The sequence below is a fragment of the Verticillium nonalfalfae genome (genome assembly GCF_003724135.2).
Source record: "Verticillium nonalfalfae strain VnAa140/NRRL 66861 chromosome Unknown scaffold_79, whole genome shotgun sequence".
Taxonomy (NCBI): domain Eukaryota; kingdom Fungi; phylum Ascomycota; class Sordariomycetes; order Glomerellales; family Plectosphaerellaceae; genus Verticillium; species Verticillium nonalfalfae.
Window position 1 is genome coordinate 26,551 of NW_021167304.1, and position 22,763 is coordinate 49,313.

The following is a 22,763-nucleotide window of genomic DNA, read 5'->3' on the forward strand; positions in this document are numbered from 1 at the left end:
GGCAGACGGCCATGGCACATCCCGTCCTCCTTCTGTCATAGATACTCGTACTCGTACGTACATGCGCCTCTCCCGCTTCCTCTCCCGCTTCCTCTTCCTCTTCTTGTTCGCCTTCTACTTCCTCGTCTGCTTCCTCTTCTTCTTCTTCTTCTCCTCCTCTCCTTACTGCAGCATCGAGTCGAGACTCTCACCCAGCACACCCTCAATCTTGACGATCCACCGGTGCGTCTCCCTCTCCACGGCCTCATCGTCGTCGTCCTGGAGCTCGCTGATGTAAGGCAGCATCTCCGGCAGCGCCGACAGCCACTCCTCGCCCAGCTTGTCCGTGAGCGCCTGCTGGCACTTGACCGCCGCCAGCCTGACGCCGGCGCGCTCGTCCCGCAGGTGCTTGAGCACCGCCGTGTTGAGCTCCTTCTGGTGGTCCGCCGAGTCCGCCGCGCTCGCGAGCTCGATGAGGGCCGGGATGAGGTGTGCCCCGACATCCAGCTTGTCGGAACCGCCGGCCCGCGTGAGCTGGCCCGTGAGCACCCCCGCGACGCCGCCAAAGTGCGCCGGCGCCTGCCAAAAGTCGTCCTGGTCGTGCTCGAACGACTGAGCCAGCGTGCCGAGCACACGCGACCACAGCTGCCTCTGCTCGGCGTCCGCCAAATCCGCGCCCTGCAGAATCGCCACGGCGTCCTCGACAATGTACGTCGAGTAGCTCGTCACGATCGAACGCAGCTTCTCGAAGAAGACCTGCAGGAACCCGTACACGCTGTGTCGCCGCCTCGTGCGTCCTGCCTTGTCCGACTTGCTCACCTGGCCCGACCACTCCATCACCTGCGTGAAGATGGGTCGGAACGCCGCGTCGTTGAGCTTGTACACCATCTTGATTGCCACGTCGTTGATGGCATCCTCCAATGTTGAGAGCGCCTCGAGCTGGCTCTGTGTCGCCGTTTCCTTGGCCAGCTGCTGTCGCCGGAGGTCGAGCGTCTTGAGGAGAATCGTCGAGAGCACCGTGACGTTCTTGGCGATCACCGACTTCGGGTGGCTCTCGACAGCCACGCCCAGCACGTCGACGTATTCGCTGATGGCCTGCCCTCTGTTAGCTTCCCATAATGTGACATTTGCTGCACCGCGAAAGTGACGTACCTCGTTTCCAGCTGCGACCGCCGCCTCCCAGTTGCGCTCGAGACCCGCGAAGAAAACCTTGGGCTCCACCTTGCGCGCCAGGAAGCGGACGCAGTTGAGCCGGCTGTCGCTGGCGTCGTCGTCGAGGTCCGCTTCCGCTGACGCGTTGGACGCCAGGAGCACTTGGTCGAGATAGGCCCCCGTCACCATGTACGGCAGGTGCTGTGCCAGCGCCGTGATGAACGAGTAGCCCGCGTTGTGCAGGTCGCTGCTCTGGTCGTCGCCATCCTCCGCCTCGAGGCTCTGGCGGATATACAGAATCGCCTGCGGAACCGCCAGCGCGAGCACCGGCAGGATGCCGTCCTGGAGCACGTCCACGAGGGACGCCAGGCAGAGTAGCGTCATAACGCGCAGTTGCGTGTCGGGCTGGCCGAGGCACGAGGGCCCGGCAATGGTCGCTGCCGCCGCCGCCACCGCCTCGAGGTCCTTCTTGCCGTACTTCTCCGCAATCTTGTCCACGCACGCCACCGCCGTGTGCTTGTACTTGAGATCGTCCGTGTCGCGAATGGCCGCCGTCAGCTGCGGCAGGAAGCCCAGCAGCGCCGCCCGTGATGTCGCGTCCGCCGTGCCCTCCTGCTCGACGCGCACCTCGAGCGCCCGCAGCACCTTGCGTCGCAGGTCAATCTCCGTCTTGTCCATGAGGTTCTCCACAGCCTTGATGAACTCGCCAATTGACAAGAGGTTGAGCAGGTTCGCCAGCGCCGAGCCGCAGCACTCATGCAGTGCCCGCGTGGGCTTGACAGTCTCGGCCAGCGCCAGCGTGTCCTTGAGCAGCGTGGCGTACAGCTCGCGCATTTTGGACGTCTCCATGTCGTCACGCTCCGTCAGAATGCCAATCTCCTTGCGCAGCTTGCGGCCCGACAGGAGTGAGGGGAACACGGAGAGCTGCTGGAGAGCCACCGTGTTGACGTCTCGCTCGGCCAGCTCGTCGCCGACGCCCAGGAGCGTAGCCGACAGCGCCGGTCGCGGCTTGAAGATGTCGCTGATGAGATCGAGGAGCTTGGCGAGCGTGTGCAGCTGCACCTCGGCATTGTAGACGGCCAGCAGGTCGGCGGCGAAGGACGCGATGCTCGGGCCGGAGCCGTACTTGTCGACGAGCATGGCGAGGAGCGCGAACAGGAACTCCTCGGGGCCGAGCGTGTCGACGAGCGAGACAAAGAGATCCTGCTTGCGGTGCGAGGGAATGTGCTCGTAGGCCGTGACAAAGCTGACGAGGAGCTCCGTCGCGCCGGCGATGGGGTTCCTCTTGCCCTTCTTCAGCGACTCCATGAGCGGTGGCACAACCTCCTTGATCGTCTGGTTGACGACATGGGCCGAGTAGTCGTCGTTCTGGCGCAGGACCGAGGCACCCATAAAGGTGAAGATGGGCATGATGCTGTGCAGAACGACGTCGGGCGCCGCCGTCGCCAGGCTGGCGATGAGGAGCAGGGCCGAGTTTTGCACAATGGGGCTCGTGGACTTTTGGAGGCAGTTGGCCAAGAGGTCGCCGTGGCCGCCCGAGCTGTCAATCTTGAGCTTCTTGTCCGTCTTGTAAGCAGGCACCATGGCGATGAGGCTCGTGAGCACGAGGTTCTGCAGGTAGCCCAGCTCGGAGCCGACGACGACACCGAACCGCTGCAGCTCCGAGAGCGTGTCGAAGAGGCTGTGCAGCAGCTCGGGGTGCGCCTTGGGGTCGGAGCCCTCGACGAGCTGCAGAACAAAGGTGACGTCGCGCAGCGTCTTGTTGAGCTCGGCCGGCGTGTAGACTTGCGAGCCACGATTCGCCTCGGTGCTGGTCCGGCGGCGCTTGTTCGGTGGCGCCTCGGTGACGGCGCGCGTCTGGGCCTGAATGGCGGACAGCGAGTGCGCGAGAATGTCCGTCGTCAGGTCAACGTTCTTGAGGAGATCGGCCGCCTCGTCGGCGACCACACTCTGCTGCTGCTCGTCGCCTGTGTTACGACGGTTCTGGTAAATGTCGAGCATGGTACGCGAGACGTCCGACTTGGTGTCCGACTTCATGGCGGCCCACATGGCGCGCAGGCGGGCAAAGCTCGAACGCACCAGCTCCGGGCGGCGCTCGGAGGCCGGGTCCTGGATGATGGACAGCAGGAATTCGAGGCCGCTCTGGTCGTTGGCCACCACCGTCTCGGCAAACCGCTGGTGGAGCGCAAACGGGTCGACCTGCTCGTTCTGGCACAGCACCGTCGCCTCCTCGGCGGTGAGGGCGGCCCACCAGCGGAACGCCGGCAGCAAGACCTTGGTCCTCGACACGGACGACACGCTCTTGATCTGGTTGAGCAGCGCGAGAAGGCTGGACTTGACCCTGAGCAGGGGCGACGCGACAAGGTGGCTCGCGAGGGACGCGAAGATGGACTGCCTCGTCGACTGGGAAAGGGCCTTCTTGTCGTCGGTCTTCTTGGCGCTGCTGTCGAGGCTGGCGTGGAGTAGGGTGCTGATGAAGTCCTCGTGCATGATGCACTCCTCAAGGCTCGGCAGCAGGACGTCATCGAGCAACTTCGAGACGACTTCGGGCTCCATGGCCTGAATCTTGATACCGTCCGGGTAGAGGCCGTTGCCTCCCCAGGCCTGCGGCTTCTTGCCCTTAACGGGGGTGGTGGGGGACATGGCCTTGACCTGGATGAGGAGATCAGCAGCGGCGCGGCGCACCTTTCTCGACGAGTCGAGGAGGGCCACGAGACAAAAGGGAATGATGGCCTGGAAGTCGGTGTCGGCGGCGTTGCCGGCTTGGAAGCCCTGCTTGACGGCGTCCAGAGCAGCAGCACGAGCCAGCGTGGGGTAGGGGCCGCACCAGATGCGAATGAAAAAGGCGGCGTAGGTGCAATCCGTGGCCGCCTCTTGGCGGCGGAGGGTCGGGATTTGGGTAAACTTGGGCAGGAGGGCGGGCTCCTCAGTGCTCTGCGCCACAATCTGAAGGAACAGCTGGCTGAACTCGTCGTACACGTCGCCGGGGCTGGCGGAGAGGCACGAGGGCAGAGGAGGAGCGGCCTCCTGCGTGGCGGCGTGGCGCTCGAGGGCGGCGTGGAGGTCGAGCTTCGGGGCCTTGGTGGGCCTGGTGCCAGTCATGTCGACGTCCTCTGGTGCCTGCAGCACCTTCTGCTGCCGTATGGAGACGTCGAGCTTCATCTCGAGCGCCTCGACGTCGAGGTCGCCCTCCTGGATGACGCTCTGGATTATGTCGCTCGAGTCGCCCGTGTGGCGGGAGAGGTCGATCAGCGTCGAGCCGAGCTCCTTGCGGACCTGGCCCTCGGGGTCGATCTCGTCGTTGAGGCGGTGGGCTGCGAGGACGAGGGACTTGAAGACGACGGCAATCTGCTTCTCCTGCAGGACCTGGCCGGTGAGGACGGCGCGGATGACGGGCAGGCCGCGGTCGTCGCCCTTTTTGCAGAGGCGCTCGACGAGGGCGATGCAGAGGCCGTTGGTCAGCTTGTCGGCCCTCTGCTGGCGGCCAATGTCGACGAGGACGGCGCCGAGGTCGGGGACCTTCATGAGGGCCTTTGTGACCTTACCGGACATTTGCTTGGCGGAGCGGTGCTGGGCGAGAATGGAGAGGCAGACGAGGCCGGGGCGGGCCGTCTCGTGGCTCCAGCCGTGGACAATCTGCTCCATAAAGGCGGACAGGACGCCGTCGTCAAAGTGGCCCTTGGCGGCAAAGACGGAGATGGCCATGTAGGTAGCGATCTGCATGCTGGGCACCTTCTTCATGAGCAGGGCCTCGCCAAAGACGGGGCCCAGGCGCTGTAGCAGGGCCTGGTCGTTGTCCTTCTGCACGGCGTGGCGGCCGGAGCGGGCGTTCTCGAGCAGGCCATTGACGGCCTCAGTCATGAGGCCGCCCCAGAAGGAGACGAGGGTGGGGTACTGCTGCTGGTGGCGGCAGGCCTCTAGGGTGTATTCGGACAGGGTCGAGAGGAAGTCGGACTTTTGGATGGCCTCGTGCACGAGGACGGAGCGGGGCGGGCTCGTCAGGGAGCGGATGTAGGGGTGCAGGAAGCGGTATTCGGCGGGTATCTTGGCGGGGAGGATGGACAGCAGGGTGACGAAGGCGGGTATGGAGTGGTAGGGGAGGAAGGTCGTCAGCAGGGCTTTCGTGTTGTCCTCGTGGATCCTCGTTCAGTGTTAGCGGGAGGCTGTGTGAGGTCGGGGAGGGGGAGGGTCAAGCAACGCACTGGAAACGCCTGATGAGCCACTCGATGGCCTTGACCGCAGGCATCAGACGCAGGCGGCTGCCGGCGAGGCGCAGGAAGGCCTCAATCTTGGCGTCGAGCTCTGCATTCTCGCCAGCCGTCATCTGGGTCCTGTCCTCGCTCTGGCTCTGCTCGCTGAAGAGGGTCAGGGCAAAGGGGCGGAAGCGCGGGTCGAGCTGGCACAGCTCCTCGAAGCCCTCGAGGCATATTGTGTAGAGAGCCTGGAAGCTCTGGGTGGCGGCGACGCGGGGCTCGAAGATGAGAGACTTGGAGTGGGACGCCTTTTGCGCCTTGACGTTGAGGGACGACTTGGAGCTGGCGGCGATTTGCGCGAGCTGCGCGGCTAGGGAGGTCGCCATTTTCTCAGGGCGTGCAGATTTGGGAGGAGGTCATCCGTGGTGTGCGTGATGCCGTATGTGTGTGTGAGTGTGTGTATGTGTTGTGGCGGGGATCTTGGTTGTCGACGTCGTTGGCCACTGTCGAGGCTGCCGTGTCGGTTTTTTTTCTTTCGAACCAGCCTTGAGACGATCCAATTGCTGGCGTAGTCGTACCTGCTCTGGGCTTGTCTGGATTTTTTTTCTGGACGGGCCATTCGTTTTGCCGCGAAAGGAAGCGATAAGGGGTTACAGCCAATGGAGGGGACTGTTGATAAGGACGGTCCACCCACAGCCGCTAAAGGGCCACCCACTGCGGGGCATCCAGCAGCGACGGTGGTGGTTGCCGCGATGGCTGGTGGCTACCAGCACCGGCGGGTGTACTGTAGCATGTACAACACTGAGAGGCACTTCCCTTGAATCCTAGCTTGGAGTTAGGACCTGAAATACCAACCTTGGCAAGTGCAATGCAAAGTCATGTGGCTTTGGGCAAGTACAATGCAAGGGCATATGGCCTCGATCAATGCGGACGGCACGACTTGACAGACAGCACATGTCTCGAGGCATCCAAGCACATAATCTGCGTCCATGTACATACATACCTACAGGTATTGTAGAACAGCACGCACCCAGGCACAGATGCCGCTTGCTATACTCCCGACGGCTGAGGAACCCGCCGGTCCTGCAAACGCACCTCCACCACGACACGCGCCGAACACCAGGCTGCCGTCACGAATTGTAGCGAGGCCAACAGCACTTCCGTCAGACGGCCACGGCGGGCTTTTTCTGTTTCCCATGCTTCCCGTCGTCCGAAAAAAAAAGGGGGTCGGTATGTTGACAACACATACAAAATGTCAACGGGAGGGCGCATTCGTGTCATGCTGAGTGAGGTTGAATGGCGTTTTTGGGGGGGAGGGTCATGTCAACAAGACGACGGAGCAATTGAAGGAATCAAAAATCACCCGAATTTACCGCACGCCCTGGTCCGCACCAAAGGCGTCGGCTCTATGGACCGTGGCTCGTCGTACGCACTCCGAGGCCCAGCTTGGATCCATTTCATAAAAGAGTGATGCACCCCGAGTTGCTTGTCGACCTTTTATCCCTACGATCTGCAACCACCATCAGGCTCCCTATCAACCAGCCAGCCTCTTGACCCACACGAGAGGTCTTATCGAGACACAATCCACCACCCTGCGGCCTGACCCCTCTCACCTCCTACCCTTCACCCGGACGCATTCAGCCCCTCTGAAGCCCCCAACATGGCTACGGTCAGTACACGGCTAGAAAAGTCTTGACAAAGCTCGTGCCAAAGCACGTAGACTGACGAGTTACCAGAAACCCTATCCCCAGGTCGTCCTGCTGGGCGATTCGCTGTTTCAGCACGCCGTTGAGGTTCTCGATGGCTTCTCCTTCCAGTCGCAACTGCAGATCCGTGAGTTGTCCCGAGGCCACATGACTGGACCGTCATAGAGACAAGAAAGGAAAATCCCGGACTCACACGGCGCCAGACACCATCAGACGCCTTGACGTGATCAACCGTGGCTTCTCGGGCTACAACACGGCCAACGTGGTCCAGCACCTCGACACGCTCTTCCAGCCGCCCTCGGACACGACGCCGAAGATCGAGTACCTGCTCGTGCTGCTCGGCGCCAACGACGCCGTGCGGCCGATGCACACGCAGCACGTGGCGCAGGACAAGTACCGCGCCAACCTGGCCAAGATCATCACGCACCCGGCCATCGCCGCCCACAAGCCCAAGATTCTGCTCGTGACGCCGCCGCCCGTGGACGAGATCCGCATCGAGGTCCTCGACAAGGAAAAGGGCTGGCCCGAGACGACGCGCTACTCCGCCATCAGCGCGCAGTACTCCCAGCTGGCGCGGGACGTTGCCGCCGAGCACGAGGGTGTCGTCCTCATCGACCTGTGGAAGGCCCTCATGGACCACGCCGTCGCCAAGACGCCGGACTACGAGGCCGGCCCCGGCAGGCCCCTGCTCGGCACCTTTGAGAGTGGCCAGCGCGGTGTCCTCGCCGACCTGCTGCCCGACGGCTTGCACATGAGCGGCGAGGCGTACCGCGTCTTTTACGACGCTGTCGTGCCGCACATTGGAACCGAGTGGGTGGGACGCGGGGATGACGATCGCACGGGCTATCAGCTGCCAGACTGGCGGGAGTACCCCAGGGCAGAATAGACCATGGGAGGCAGAGCTAGACGCTTCCGCACTGCATAGAATATTTGGAATTTGGACTCCGTGGCCGTGCCAAAACAGTGATGAATCTCGCCTGCGATCGCGTCCTCCAGATGGATTGAGTTGTCAAGTCGAAAAGGCGCTGGTCATCTCAGCTGCCCTCTAGGCCCAGCACTACGTGAGTTAGATACCTAGGTACCTCCAGTGGCCAGAGTCAGCATGCCTTGGTGGCCAGAGTCGAGGACGGGCTGACTCCGGCCCAAGTTCCCCGCCGAGGTCCCCCTTCCCTTCACCCCTACAGCGATCGGTCGCCCCTGGCCAACCAACCAGGCAAGTGCCCTGTCACTGGCAACGACTGTCGCGACACGGGCCAGGCGCACCCGTCTCACGCCGCCAATGCCCCCCCTCCGGCGCCGCCGCTGCGTAGGTACCTCCCCTCACCTGGAGAGCAACCATGGGAGACATGTACCTACCTATTGTGGGCACCCTCAGCGGTGCATTGCGGGCCGCCAAGGCAGGTTGCACCAGGTGCAGAGGTGCAGTGCTGTGGCCGTCTCTAATCATCGCTAGTGTGTCCCTGACGGCATGACCCAGGCCAAACGGGATAGGCTGGCCCCCCAGCTCCATCGCCTTCTCCAAACACCGTTCGTATGTCTGCTCGTGTTCACGTCCTAGGACAACAACGTTCATCAACCAACACCTACCTCCCAAAGCAAACCTCTGGTGTTGCCCCCCCGTCTCCCCTCCTCCATCCTTTGACCTGGCACCCCTTCCAAAAGGCTGCCCTTCTCTCTGATCGAATAACTACTTCTTCCCAAATACCCACCGAATCTCCACCGCCCGAACAACACTATCGTTATTGATCGCCCTCAAAAATCAACGTCCATCCATCCCTCGATTGAACCGTCCTCCATCAATCTGCCCTTCTCTGCCCAGCGTTCGATGCCTCGAGTGTAACGTACGCTCCGTCAAACATACAAGCCCCTCGCCCCTCGCTCTTCGGCTGTTTTCCATCCGCCAGACTTCACAGGGAACACTTCTGTTGCCACGCCGTTCGTCCGTCTCAACGCCAAGAGTTCTCGTTGGTCCTGCCCAAGTCCATACCGAGAATAGGATACACCAAGTCCCATACACCGACCACGATCCAGGCGTGATTCGCAGCAGATCAACTAACAATATTTTCATTTGCCACATTGAGACCGCCTTGCCTTCGGCTCCCCACCCCAACGTCGACGTCCTGAAGGCAACCGACGCAGTCGCACCCGCCGACTTGACTCCATCCAGCCCGGATCTCACAGCCAAGCAGTGCCGTCCACTCCCCTCGATTACGGCCTACATTTACAACGACCAGGCGGGTCTCACTGTGCGATGCGGCAGGGGCGGTGGACCTCGTGAACGGACATTGAGGGATCGAGGTCGAGCTCAGCTTCCTTGCAACCACTTGCCGCCGTCAAACTGCTATTCCCATCGATAACCTCAACGCTACATGACCGTGGTGCTTCCTGCCTCTCACGCCAATCCGAAAACTTCATACTCTCGTTAATCACCGCCCCTTTGTCTTGCGTTTCTTGTTTTCTTTTTTCCCTCTTTGATCCCGTTTCAGGGTCAACTCGGGCTTTACCAGCAGCAGCTCGACTTTTCCCGCCGCGATTTGATCCGTCCCTATCACGCTCCGCCGTACTCCAGTACAAGCGCCAGGCTCGCGAGACTTGCAACCGACCGGCAACCCTCCTGTGCAGACCGACAACGCAGTGAGCAGACACCGTTACGCCCATGGATTCCCGCTTCGCACCCCCACGAGACGAGCTCTATACCCTACAGATGGACCTCAAGCAGGTCCAGCTAGTGCAGAATAGTCAGGCCGAGAGGCTCGCCAGGCTGGAACGACGTCAGGAGCAGGATGCCAACCTAAAATCTGTGTGGCAGCAACACCCCTTTCCCGGGGTGCTGGCCGGCACGCCTCAGCAAGGTTCGTCCACTGTCCGCCTACTCACTTCAACCCTCCCAACTGACTGTAATGTGTGGCCAGGCCCAACTCACGTAAGCGCCCACGACCTCTACGACATGGACGAGCCGGACAATCTGCTGAACTCGCTCCATCTGGGGCCTGCAGAAGAAGAACCCGCACGCCGCGGCGCGGCCTCGCGAGCGAACAGCGTTCGCTTTGACGAGAGCGCCCTTCGCCAGTCGGACTGGGCCAGCCACAGCGCCCGACACTCGGGCGAGTTTGGACCACCCAGACCCAGCAGCGGCATGCTGATGGAGCGATCACTCTCGCACAAGTCGGATGGAAGGCACAGCTCTGCCGGGCACTCGGTGCACTCGGTGCACTCACTGGCCTCGGGACGAGCCAGCAGCCTGGGCATGCACACGGACAACTTTCTGGTCAGCAGTCACGAGGACGACTCGCCCATTGATGCTGTGGAACCTCCACCCGAGTTCTTCATCCTGGGCTCTGTGCCGTCCATCATCCGATGCTGGCTGTCGACAAACTTTGCGCACGCCACCATGCGGTACGCAGACCTGTGCACGGGATCGCAAAAGTCCGTCATTGACTACTCGCTGATCAGAGAGCTGGAGCTCGAGGACGAGCTCGAGCGTGACGTCGACGGCGTCTACAAGATTCGGATGAACGTCTACCTCGTGGAGGCCACGCCCGAGAGGACGCGGCGCTCCGTGAGCCCCGGCCAGATCCCCAGCATCACGGCCGTTTTTGAGGTGACGGGCATGGACCAGGGCGACGGGTCAGAGGCGAGAAAGGGCATCCAGATCTTCATCGGCAGCGACACGTTGCGTGCGCACATGGCCGACATTTTGTTCTCGCAAAATCGCATGTCGCTCGTCGGTAACGGCCGCGAGAAGCTGTCGGTGCCGTTTGTGCGGCCGGAAGACGATGGCTGTTTCAAGCGCATCTACACGACCAATGTGCTGCCCGAAAGGCCTCGCCTCAACGCCAACGCCAGGCCGTTTGTCTCGTTTGAGCCGCGGGCCCAGGTGGCGCCTCCGCGGGAGTACGAGGACGAGCTCGAGTCTTGCGACCGAGACGGCGATGAGGTCTCGCGCGGTCTGCCGTCGCCCATGATGGACGACCTCGAGACGGCCAAGTCGGTCGGCACCAGCACGGGCGCCCTGTCTGAGAGCGGCGGGGATGGCGAGTTGCAGGCCAAGGAGCTGTCGGGGTCGGTGTCGGTGACGGGAAGCACGGATGGCGGGCGGCGGGGATCGTCGGGCGGCATCTGGGGCTCGTGGCGGCACGGGCCGGCGACAGGCGGCGGCGGCGGCGGCGGCGGCGGCGGCGCGGACAACGGCCAGCGCGACGGGGGCCCGCTGAGCGGGTACCAGCCGGCGGGCCGAGGGACACGCAACATGAAGGTGCTCAAGCCCCTGAAATCGGGTGGCTCTTCATCGTCTGCGCGCACCGGTGCGGCGTACGAACCGGCGCCGCCTCGGCGCACGAGCGGTGAGCAGCGGCGCAAGGGCGGTCAGCCGACGAACAGCGGCGCCAGCGACAGCGGATCGAGCAACGGGCTGCGGTGGGAGCCGAGGCGGGCGGCCAGCACGAGCGGCGTCGTCCAGACGCAGCCGCGGGAGGCGCGCAGCACGACGGTCACGAGCACGACGAGCGTGGCCTCCCAGCCGCACGTACACGTACACGCACCCGCGCAGGCGCATGCGCACTCGAGCTCGACGCCGCTGGCCACGCCGATGCCGCGGTCGGCGAACCCCATTGGCGGGGCGTCGGCATTTTCGTGGATGAACCCGGCGGGCAAGGCCAAGCCGACGGCCACGGCAGAGTGAGCTCACGCCTCATTGCAGGCAAGCAGGCAAGCAGGCAGGCAAGCAGGCAGGCAGGGTGCAGGCAGCAAGGAGTGGCTTACGAATTCGTATCTTAGACTTGTCGGTGAAGCCACTGGTGGGAAGATGGCTGGGACATGCTCGTCCCTCGAAAGGGGGAGGAGGGGTGGGCCACTATATCTTATGACTGCAATGCTTCTGTCTCTCTACTTCGGTCTTGTGTCTTCGATGTCGCTCTCCCTGTGCTGTTCAGGAGCTCTGCTGGTGATAGAGTCAAGATCCCCTCCCGAAGGAACCTACCTACCTAAGCACCTAGCCTGACTGACAGGTAAGGTAGCTTGTAGCTTGGGTAGGTACCTAGGTAAGGTAAGGTAGGCAGGCCACCCCGCATTCCCAGCGGCGGACCCCAGCCCCATGGCAGGGATGACCCGCCACACCTGCTCCTGCCCCTCGCCATGTTCCTGCCCCTCGTGCAACTCGTCGTCCATTGATCGCCCTTGCCCGTTGCGAGCCGGCGGTCGCCCTTGCCCCGCGGCCGGCACCGGGGAAGAAAGGGCTGGTGCAGCAACGTCAGTTGCCCCTGCTCTCATGGTGCTGATCTGGAGACATGCTCACAACAATCACAGCAAAAATCGCTTCTCCATTTCCATTTTCATCTACATCTATATCTACATCTGCCTCCATCTGCTTTTGTCTGCCTCTCGAGCTGCAAATTCATCACTCACTGCCCAGGGTCTGGGGACCGACCTCGGCTCCTCTCCTCCGGCACTGCTTTTGATTCTTCCCCACCACTATTTCGCCTCATCGTCCCGAATCCACTGCTCATTCCAGCTTGCGTATCCTACCACCGTTCGCCGTCACCGCCATCTTCACCTCTGGGCATGCGCTTTGTCAATACAAGAATCATCTCACCTCAGCTTCCAAGCACACGACCCACGCGAACACAACCACTACGACGACCATTGGCGGCGCGCTTGCAACCTCTATCCCGATCCCCGTCCCGCTTCCTCACCACAATGGCCGATCAACCTCTGCCCCAGCGTCGTTTCCAGCGGCCCGTCGTCTTGTGAGCCCCTTGCCGTCTTGAGATGCTGCCGTGCTGCAGCTTGCCATGCCGCAGCTTGCAACGCCCGTCGCTAACGAACGCCCAAAAGCATCTGCGACATCCAGGACAAGTTCCGCCCGGCTATTTGGAACTTTGACGCCGTCATCGCGACAACGGCCAAGCTGCTCCGCGCTGCCCACATCCTGCGCGTCCCCGTCCACACGACGACCCAGAACGGCGCGCGCCTCGGCCCCACCGTCTCGGAGCTCGAATCCCTCCTGACGCCGTCCGACCTCGTCCACCCCGTCGTCGACAAGACGCGCTTCAGCATGTGGGTGCCCGGCGTGGCCAAGCATTTCGAGGGCGGCGACAAGGCCGAGGTCATCCTCGTGGGCATTGAGTCGCACATTTGCATCACGCAGACGGCCATTGACCTCATCGCCAACGGGCACAAGGTCTACGTCTGCGCCGACGGCGTCAGCAGCTGCAACAAGGAGGAGATTGCCGTCGCGCTGGCGAGGCTCAGGGGCGAGGGCGCCACCGTCACGACGAGCGAGAGCGTGCTGTACGAGCTCATGGGCGATGCCAAGGTTGCCGAGTTCAAGGGCATCGTCGGCATTGTCAAGGAGACGGGCAAAGCCACCAAGGACAGCCTGCAGGCGTTGCTGTGACATGGGAGGTAATGTTGCAAGCATTCTCTCGGGTGGGAGTGGCTGTTTTTGTCTACCTGTCTATTTCTATACGTTGGTCATATACACAATGGTCATATACACAATGCATTTCTCTTCACCGTCGCCGTCCTCCCTCGCTCGGTCTCCCGCTCATCGACCCATGTGACCCATGATGGAAACGCGATCATAGATCCAGATCATGGATCGAGATCATGGATCGAGATCATGGATCGAGATCATGCCTCCTCAACCAGGCTCACCTTGGCTGCAGCAAGCCAGGCCAGATCCCCGTCAACCGTCATCTGCCTGACCCTCGCCAGCTCGTCGAGGAACGCCGGCACAAAGCTGCCGGGCCCCTTGACGTCGTCCCGCACAGCAGCCCTCTCGGCGGCAATCTCATAATGCAGCAGCCCCGCCACGACGGCCGCAAGCCTGTCGCCGTCGCCACCGCCCGCGCGCTGCGCCGCGACCATGGCGCTGACGGTGGTGCCGAGACAGCAGCCCGTGCCCGTGACGGCACCGAGCAGCGCGTGGCCGTTGGCGACGGCAAACGTGCGCGTGCCGTCCGAGACGTAGTCGACGGCGCCCGTCATGAGCACGACATTGCGCTCGCGGGCCGCGAGGCGCTGCACGAGCGACGCTTTGGCCGCGGCCGTCAGCGTCGACGGCGACGAGTCGACGCCCTTTTGCTGCTGCGGCGGCGCCTCGCCCAACACCGTCGTCACCTCGCCCTCGTTGCCCTTGATGATGTCGAGATAGCCCGCCGCCAGGAGCGTCTTGACGGCGGCGCGGCGGACCGCGGTTGCGCCGGCGCTGAGGCTGTTAGCTCTGAGGGGGGGGGGGGTTCATGGATGTATGGATGGACCGGGAGGTAGACTCACCCCACGGGATCAAAGACGACGGGCTGCCCGACGGCGTTGTACGCCCGCAGCGCCTTGGCGTAGTTGTCGAGCCCCTCGGGCGTGACGGTGCCCATGTTGACGACGAGGGCGCCGCCGAGGGCGGCGAGGTCGACGGCCTCGTCGCCAAAGTTGGCCATGATGGGCGACGCGCCGACGGCGAGGGCGACGTTGGCGGCCAGGTTCTGCACGACGAGGTTCGTCATGTTGTGCGACAGCGGCGCCTGCGCGGCCACGGCGCGGATGACGTCCGGCACGAGCGCCAGCACGGCCTCGGCCGAGGACGCGGCGCCGGGGCTCCCCGCCGCGAGAACGCCGCGCGTGAACGGCGGTGGGCTGCGCACGAGGGTCAGCAGGCTGCGCGACGCCGCGTCCGGGTCCACCGCCGCGACGACGGCGCTGACGACGGCGACGCCGTCGAGGGCCTTGGTCGGCGCCGCCGACTGGTAGAGCACGCGCTGAACGTTGCCGGCGTGGATGCCGCCGATGCAGACCGTCTTGACGGCGGCCGCGGCGGCCGCGTCGTCGCGCGCCAGCCCGTCGAGGATCGCCCTGAGGCCCGCCGTGCCGATGATGTGCTTCGTATTCGTCTTGGTCGCCGTCGCGAACACGGTGCCGAGACCGAGGTAGTCGGCACCCCCCCGGGCCGCGGCGCGCGCCTCGTCGAGCGTGCTCGCCGTGACGCCGATGAGGGCCGCTGGGCCCAGCAGCCGGCGCGCCGTCGCGAGGTCCATGTCGTCCTGGCCCACGTGCACGCCCTCGCACCCGACGGCCAGCGCCACGTCGACGCGGTCGTTGACGAGCAGCGGCACGCCGTGGCGCCGCGTCACGGCGTGCAGCGCCCGCGCCGTGCGCACCAGCGTGCCCGTGTCGGCCTGCTTCTCGCGGTACTGCACCACGGTCACGCCGCCGCGGCACGCCGCCTCGACGACCGACACGAGGTCCGCCGTGCCGAGGATGCCGGGCGTCGAGTCGGTGACGAGGTAGAGCGAGTAGTCGACTGGTTTCATCGTGGTGTTCATATGAGAGAGAGAGAGAGAGAGAGAAAAAAAAGAAATACAGTAAGGCAACTGCTTGTTCCGCTCTCAGGGCTGGTGGCGAGGATGATGCGGTTGCGACATTTCTGTGTGACAGCCAAGGTGGCCAAGGTGACCGAGGAACCTGATGAGTACCGCTCGGTGAGTCGGTGAGCCGACTACAGCCGAACCATCCATCAACCGAACCAGATCAAGCAGATCCAGCAAGACAGGGTAAGGCTCGTGAAAGTTGGGGCGTAGTCACGCCCGGCGTAAAAGCTTCACTCTCATCTGCTTCTAGCTGTCATTGTACATCCTTCTACCCCGTCCGTGTAATCCCTCAATCAATCCACCCAAACGCCAGCCCGTTTTGCTTGCCACTCGCAGGTCTTGCTGCCGCGTCGTTCCATATCAATAATTCCAGTCCATCTCTGCGGCCGCCGCCGTCGCCGTATCGCCAAACAGCCAGCTCGGGTCGGAAAAGGCATCCGACCAGAACGACGCGTCGAGATCCCGCATCATCGTGTCCGTCGCCATGGCCGGCCCCGCCAGCCCGCCGCCCGACAGGCCCGGCGGCACAGCATGCGGCGGCGCACCGGCCGACGCGGCATGGGCCGCGACGGCCGCGACGACCGTCAGCCCGCACTCGGGCGTGCGGCCGGCGGCCTCGCTCAGGGCGTTGAGCTCCCGCGCCGCGAGGTACTTGAGGTGGCTGATGACCTGCCGGTTGCGCTCGTAGGGGTCGAGGAAGCCCTGCGACTGCGACGACGAGCAGGCGAGCGCGTCGCCGGGCCGGCTGCCCTCGGCGCGCTTGGCGATGAGCTGGTCCATGTCCTGGATCTGCCTGTCGACCATCTGCTCGAGCGGCAGGTGCGCGTCGACGACGCCGAGGTCCCATCCCGGCAGCTCCATGGTGCGCAGCTTGAGGGCGACGAGCACGGCGAAGAGCCAGTCCGAGGCGTTGAGGCAGATGAAGCGCGGCCGCAGGTTCGACGCGGCAAAGCGTATGTCCATGAACGTCTTGGCCGCCGTGAGGCAGTTCCAGAGCAGGCCGAGGCGGTCGGTGTGCGGGATGAGGGCGCCCGTCTTGTGGCTCTCGGGCAGGCCGATCTCGTAGAGGAGGACCTCGGCGATGGCGACGTGCGAGAGCAGCGTCGCGTTGGTCTGCACGGCGGCCGGCAGCGTCGACTTGAAGAGGTCGAGCTGCTGCTGGAACGACTGCACGACCATGGTCAGGGGCACCTGCATCGACGGAAACGCCGCGCTGTCGGCGCCCAGCGTCAGCGAGATGGTCTGGGCGAGCTGCTGGATGCGGAAGAGCTTGACGAGGAGCACGTCGCTCGCGTGCTCGGCCTCGTCCTCGACGGCCTTGCAGCAGCCATCGAGGTAGGTCGTGTTCATAAAGGCGTCTGGCCTCTTGTTCGTTGTGAAGACACTGCCCCACCGACGTCAGACAAATTCGTGTGACCTTGCCAGATGCCGCTCTCGGTCATGGCAGACTTAGGGGGGGGGGACTTCAGTTGCTTACAGCGCGTTGAGGTAGTAGCAGCCCAGAAAGGCGCGCATGTATTCGAGGCGGCGGGCGGCGGCCTCCGTCGGTGTGAGACCGACCTGCGCGTCCCTGGCCCCGAGCGTCACGCACATGGACCGCGCCAGGTACAGCAGGTTCGTCAGCTGGTAGCTGTTCATGTTGTAGTGGAACCTGGCACGGGTCAGCGGCGCCGCAGACGGACGAGCCGGGCTGGAGACGGGCGCAGTGGAGACGGGGGGGCTTCACGGGCCTGCTCACTCACCAGGCAACCAGCAGCTGCAGCCCCTGCAGCAGATCCAGGCTCTTGTGCGGCTTGGTCAGGGCCGCCTGGGCGACCTCGGCCAGCATCCTGTCGCCGAGCACGAGCTGGCGGTAGGCGTCGTAGTGGCTCGCGACGACGACGACGCCCTTGAAGAGAAACGGGCGCGCCGAGGCCAGCGTCTCGGCGTCCATGTCGGGCGGCGGCAGCACAAAGGGGAACAGGTCCTGCATGCCGCCACGGTACAGGCGCAGGTCGGCGTCGGCCTGGGCGCCGGTGGGCCAGGTGATCTCGCGGGCGCGCGCCGACGACGATGCGTCGGACGGCATGGGCGTCGCCTGCGTGCTGGGCAGGCTCTCGGGCGAGGTCGGACTCGCGACGGTGGCGGCGGCGGCGACGGGTGGGGGATCCAGCGCGGCGCCGGCGCCGGGGAAGAGGTGGCCGAAGGGGACGCCGACGGGTTTGGCGGCGGGCCGCGCGACGGAGGGCGACGGGTGCGAAGAAGAAGACGGCACCACAGTGCTGGTCGTCGTGGCGGTGGTCGTCGTCGTGGCAGCGGCGGGCGACGTCTTCGCGGCGTGCAGCTGCGACGTCAACTCATTGAGGCGCTTCTCGAGCTCGGCCACCCGCGTCGGCCTCGGCTCCTTCTTTGCACGGGGCGGCGCCGGCGTCTGGGACGCACACGGCTTCTGCAGGCGATGGCATCTATAGGTGGGGGGAAACCACAGAGACGGCGGTCAGTAAGCGACTCTCTGGGTTGGCTTCGTCTTCGGCCGTCTTCGGTGCCCCGTGGTGCGAGGCAGACGGAGCCGGAGACGGAGACGGCGCGAGGGACGCGGGCCCAGGGGGTGGCTCTTCTCACCTCTCACACTTGTCGCTGTCCGGCGGACCCGGGATGCATCTCGACTTTGCCTTGGCACAGGTGGTACAGGCCTTGGGTCCCTTGTTGGCCGTGTGGCCGGGCTCCACGTCTTCGGGCTCCGTGAGAGAGGTCATGGCGGGCTCCGAGCTCATCTGCTTCTCCGAGTGACATCGGCCACGAGGTGTCGTCTGAAGTATAATTTGTTCTTCGATGGCACAGCTGTGTGGCGAGACGAAAAAGTCGAAGCGAAGCTGAATGACGAAAACAAGGGCATTCCCGTAACCGGCTCATCCGTCCAAGCGCTCGTCTCTCTTTTTCCCACTCCAAGTTGTCATCCAGGACATCCAGGCGCAGCCCCCCCCCCCCCTTCCTAGTGCTTCACGCGTGCCTCCTCCTGGGGGGAGGAGTGCCCAGAAGGTCGGCGTGAGACAAGAGTCGTTGATTCAACAGAATCCAGGTCGCCGGCCAATGGGCGAGGTGCAATGTGCTCGATGTGGTGGGTTGGGGCCAGGGGGTTTGCTCCGACTCCGTTGGAGACGGACCAAGTTCTGCCTCGCCGACGGAGGGTTCTGCCTCGCCCTCCGTCGGCGAGGCACGTGACCGTGCACCTGCCTGAGGTAAGTGGCAGGACCTGCCTGAGGTAAGTGGCAGGACCTGCCTGAGGTAAGTGGCAGGACCTTGCACGCTCCTGCCTGAGGTAATAAAAATGTAGATTTAATGAAATTTTTGATGAGTAAGATATGATTAAGATAAAATAAGGTGGCAGGACCTGCTGAGGTAGGTGGCAGGACCGTAGGTGCGGAGGCAGGCGCAGACAATCGCGAACCCCTGGCCGAGGCCTCTGTTGGACTACCAAACTCTGTCTTCTGCTGCTGCTCCATGCATACCTGTAGTATGCTGGAAGACGCCGCACGAAATGTGACCGTGGCATCATAAGACACGGTCAATAGCGTCCCACCCCTTACTCACTGGAGGCACGGCAAGGCCGGCACCACAAAGCGAATCACGCCCGGCTATACGACGCAGGCTCGCAGGCTCGCAGGCTGGCAATGGAAATACGCATGCACACAACAGACTTTACGACACGGAGCATTCTCACGACCAAAAGGCATCACGCAGCAAGGGGGACAAGAAAGTGTGTAGCCTGCAACCTGACGGTGGCAGAACTGTGACCCTCAGCGGGCCACATGTCATTTTTATTCAAAGCACCACAGCGATCGCTGGATGGCACGGTATGCATCATATGGGCATCCGTTTCGAAGTGAAAGTCGGGCCCTTGTCAGAGTCGTGACATTGGGCAACAGAGCACAGGCAGAGCAGAGCAAGCCCCAGGCACGTCATGCAGCGTGTCTGCGTTGGCAGGTCCACGTGCAAGTGCAACCCGCAAACGCCGCAAACCAACGGAGGACGCAAAACGTCCCCTGCCTCGGCCCCCCCGCTACGCCGTGGCCTCGCGCGCGAGGAGAGCCTCGGTGAGGCCCGCGGCGCCGTGGCCCGACGCCTTGATGGCGTCGACGGCGGCCTCGATGCCGAGCTGGCCGTCCGTCCACAGCGGCTGCTCCGTGGCGGCGCCCTCGGCCTCGCCGACGCCGATGAAGCCGCCCTCGGCAGCCCAGGCCGACGTGCGCTTGAGGTCGAGCTTGGTCCAGATGGCGTCGACGGCGGCGACGAGCTGGTCGCGGAACGCCCTCGTGTGGCCGGGCGTCGGCGTGATGCGCAGCCTCTCCTGGCCGACGGGCACGGTCGGGTAGTTGATGGACTGGACGTAGATCTGGTAGTCGCTGAGCAGCATGTCCGAGGCGCGCTTGGCGAGCTCGGCGTTGCCGACGAGAATGGGGATGATGTGCGAGGGGTTCGGGATGACGGGAATGTCGCGCTCGCCGAGCGCCTCCTTGACGGCGCGCGTGTGCAGCTGCTGCAGGCGGCGGTCGCCGTTGTAGCCCATCTGGTACTCGATGGCCGTCTTGGCGCCGGCCATGGTCGCCGGCGGCATCGACGTCGTGAAGATGAAGCCCGGCGCCAGCGACCGGATCATGTCGACGAGCCGCGCGCTGCCGGCAATGTAGCCGCCGACGCAGCCGTAGGCCTTGCCGAGCGTGCCCGTGATGATGTCGACGCGGTCCTGGATCGTGCCGCGCGTGTCGCCGCCCTGCTTGTACGTCTCGAAGTCGAGGTGCTCGGCCACGCCGGCGCCGCTCGGGCCGTACATGCCGACGGCATGCACTTCGTCGAGGAACGTGATGGCGCCGTACTTGTCCGCGAGGTCGCAGATGGCCTCGATGGGCCCGATCGAGCCGCACATGCTGTAGACCGACTCAAAGGCGATGATCTTGGGCACGTGCAGCGGCAGCGACGCCAGCTTGGCCTCGAGGTCGGCCACGTCGTTGTGCTTGAAGACAATCTTCTTGGTGCCCGAGTGGCGGATGCCCTGGATCATGGACGCGTGGTTGAGGCTGTCGGACAGGATGACGCAGTCGGGCATCTTGCTGCCGAGCGTCGCGAGCGTCGCGTCGTTGGCGACGTAGCACGAGCTGAAGACGAGCGCCGCCTCCTTGGAGTGCAGCTTGGCGACCGTGGCCTCGAGCTCGACGGCGTGCTTGTTGTGGCCCGAGATGTTGCGCGTGCCGCCGGCGCCCGAGCCGTACTCGTCGAGCGTCTCGTGCATGGTGCGCAGCACGTGGGGGTTGCGGCCCATGCCGAGGTAGTCGTTGGCGCACCAGACGGTGACGCGGTCCTCCTTGTTGGCCATGTGCGCGCGCGGGAACTCCTTGGCGAGCCGGTTGATGTTGTTGAAGTAGCGGTACGACTTGTCCTTGTGCTTCTTCTCGAGCTCGGCGTTGTAAAAGGCGTCGTAGTTGAACTTGGCCTGCGAAGCGTCCGAGATGGCGGCGGCCGAACCGGGGCGGGCGGCCGCGGCGGCGGCCATGTTGGGCGGGAGCTGGGCTGTTGCGGCGGGTTAGCAAGCATGCTTGTACCATGGGAAGGGGGAGGGGTTGGCTGGAGAGAAAAAGAAAGACATACCCCGACGATCGTAGGTCGCAGCATTGCCCTCGACAGCACGAGCATCACGGTTGGAGCTCGTGTGAATCTTGGCCTTGCCGGTGGTGGCGGCGGCCGCGGCAGCGGCAGCAGCAGCCGCCTTGGGCTGGCTGCTCATGGCACGGAGACCCGAGACGAACGAGGGGCCGCCGACGGTCGAGCGCGCAGTCGGCTGGGCGGCCGTCTGGACGTTCATGGCCTTGCCCATGACGGGGCAGCGGTGGGCGTACAGCTGCAGCTTGGACATGGTGCCGCCGCAGGGCGAGGCGGCGATGGCGGGGCGGGTCGAGGTCGACATGGCGCGGAGCTTGGCGGCCGAGGCATTCTTCATGAAGGGGCACATGGCCTTGGACTGGCGCAGAGCGGCTTCCATGATGGCGTGGGGCGACGAGGATGGGGGGGGGGTTTCGAAAGAAGAACAAGCGGTGTTGTGGGAGAGTGTTGGATAATGGAGGCCAGTAGTGGTCTGTGGCGAACTTGATACAGTAGGCGGCTTGACGCAATTGGCGACCGCACTCGACAGTCAGTCAAGAGAGGCAGAGTCTTGCGTGGCACGAAGCAACCGTGATCGTGAGAAGAAGGCGAATTGACGGGTAGCGAGAGAGGAGAGAGGGGGGGGGGGGGCGGAGCGGTGGAAAGTAATAAAGAAGAAGAGGCGAGGCGAGGCGAGGGGAGGCGAGAGTCGGCGGAGTACCTCAAGTTGTCAAAAACGGTCTTAGCCACACAAGCACAGGGCAGGCACGTTCGAGCCAGGCAAGTTCCTTAGTGCACTCGGGTCAGTCCTGCTGCAGTCAGTCGTCAGTCACAGGTCCATGGGTCGACAGAGGCTCGCAAACCCCGTTCCGGTGACTGCCCGCGCGGTGGTCAAGCGAGGCCTGGTGGGGCCCGGACCGTCTCGGCAAGGCGCACGCACTGTGTTAAGGCCCCTGCGCGTCACCCAACACGCACTGACTGTGCCCCCCCCTGATGTCCGGCCCCAGACACTGTGTACCTCACATGGCGGGGACCCTGTACCTGCAAGAGCAGAAAACAGACCATGCCCTCGGCGTCTCGGGATCCCTCCTCGCTCGGCCCAGAAAAAAGTCTGCGAGAGCGGCCCCATTGGCCCCTTGCCGCCTGGCCCTCGAGCGTGAGCCCCGCGCTGCAGCCCTCAAGCCCCTGTGGCCCCGTACGTACATGTACACGGTACAAATAGTAGCGGTCTTTAGTGGACATCTGGCCTTCTCTGGCCACTCACCGCCACGCCTGCAAGTCATTGCCTGGGGGGAATTACCCCTCTCCTCATTGGTCTAAACTCCCTCACTACGCCCGGCTTTTGCTCCCAAGAGTCAAATACGCATCCATGGCACGATGCCACTATCCGCGGTCCACTGTCCACCGCTAGCGACCTCGACGCCGGTACAGTTTGCCAGATGTCCCGCAACAGCTCACCCTGACACATCCAACTGTCTGTGAGCTGCCCAGGATCTGACAATGAAGGAGGCCTTCTTGTGTAGGCTTTTTTTTTTATTCTTTTCTCTTGTGAATGATCGAAGACGACAGAAAAGTGGGACACGTCCTTCTCATGGCCGTCATTGCTGGATCACAACTCTGCGATGCTCCTTTCCCTCGCCACAACGCTCATTTTGTATTCTGCCATGATACAGTCAAAGTCACACACAACTATAGGGTACATGCCATATCAGTCGAGGGTCCTCCCTTGTCATGTGAGCTACGAGCGTGACGCTACCTGA

At 63.6% G+C, this 22,763-nt stretch overlaps 7 protein-coding genes across 7 annotated transcripts; 3 read left to right on the forward strand and 4 right to left on the reverse strand.

The window, feature by feature from the left end:
- Positions 1-162: 162 nt before the first annotated feature.
- UTP10 (snoRNA-binding rRNA-processing protein utp10) lies at positions 163-5,710 on the reverse strand (the record flags this gene model as incomplete). Its single annotated transcript, XM_028642667.1, has 3 exons — positions 163-1,074; positions 1,132-5,272; positions 5,334-5,710. The coding sequence occupies 3 exons, from the start codon at positions 5,708-5,710 to the stop codon at positions 163-165; spliced, it is 5,430 nt and encodes a 1,809-aa protein (XP_028493515.1).
- A 1,274-nt stretch (positions 5,711-6,984) lies between these two features.
- D7B24_008582 (uncharacterized protein) lies at positions 6,985-7,916 on the forward strand (the record flags this gene model as incomplete). The annotated part of the gene is made up of 3 exons (XM_028642668.1): positions 6,985-6,993; positions 7,061-7,157; positions 7,234-7,916. The coding sequence occupies 3 exons, from the start codon at positions 6,985-6,987 to the stop codon at positions 7,914-7,916; spliced, it is 789 nt and encodes a 262-aa protein (XP_028493516.1).
- Positions 7,917-9,686: 1,770 nt separating this feature from the next.
- On the forward strand, positions 9,687-11,711 carry D7B24_008583 (uncharacterized protein; the record flags this gene model as incomplete). Its single annotated transcript, XM_028642669.1, has 2 exons — positions 9,687-9,882; positions 9,943-11,711. 2 exons carry the CDS (start codon positions 9,687-9,689, stop codon positions 11,709-11,711), a joined length of 1,965 nt encoding a protein of 654 aa, XP_028493517.1.
- A 1,013-nt stretch (positions 11,712-12,724) lies between these two features.
- On the forward strand, positions 12,725-13,424 carry D7B24_008584 (uncharacterized protein; the record flags this gene model as incomplete). Its single annotated transcript, XM_028642670.1, has 2 exons — positions 12,725-12,774; positions 12,863-13,424. The coding sequence occupies 2 exons, from the start codon at positions 12,725-12,727 to the stop codon at positions 13,422-13,424; spliced, it is 612 nt and encodes a 203-aa protein (XP_028493518.1).
- Positions 13,425-13,660: 236 nt separating this feature from the next.
- On the reverse strand, positions 13,661-15,333 carry D7B24_008585 (uncharacterized protein; the record flags this gene model as incomplete). The annotated part of the gene is made up of 2 exons (XM_028642671.1): positions 13,661-14,237; positions 14,306-15,333. 2 exons carry the CDS (start codon positions 15,331-15,333, stop codon positions 13,661-13,663), a joined length of 1,605 nt encoding a protein of 534 aa, XP_028493519.1.
- Positions 15,334-15,750: 417 nt separating this feature from the next.
- Positions 15,751-18,125, reverse strand: D7B24_008586 (uncharacterized protein; the record flags this gene model as incomplete). Its single annotated transcript, XM_028642672.1, has 4 exons — positions 15,751-16,774; positions 16,868-17,041; positions 17,133-17,834; positions 17,992-18,125. 4 exons carry the CDS (start codon positions 18,123-18,125, stop codon positions 15,751-15,753), a joined length of 2,034 nt encoding a protein of 677 aa, XP_028493520.1.
- A 1,304-nt stretch (positions 18,126-19,429) lies between these two features.
- HEM1 (mitochondrial 5-aminolevulinate synthase) lies at positions 19,430-21,403 on the reverse strand (the record flags this gene model as incomplete). Its single annotated transcript, XM_028642673.1, has 2 exons — positions 19,430-20,934; positions 21,013-21,403. 2 exons carry the CDS (start codon positions 21,401-21,403, stop codon positions 19,430-19,432), a joined length of 1,896 nt encoding a protein of 631 aa, XP_028493521.1.
- Positions 21,404-22,763: the final 1,360 nt, after the last annotated feature.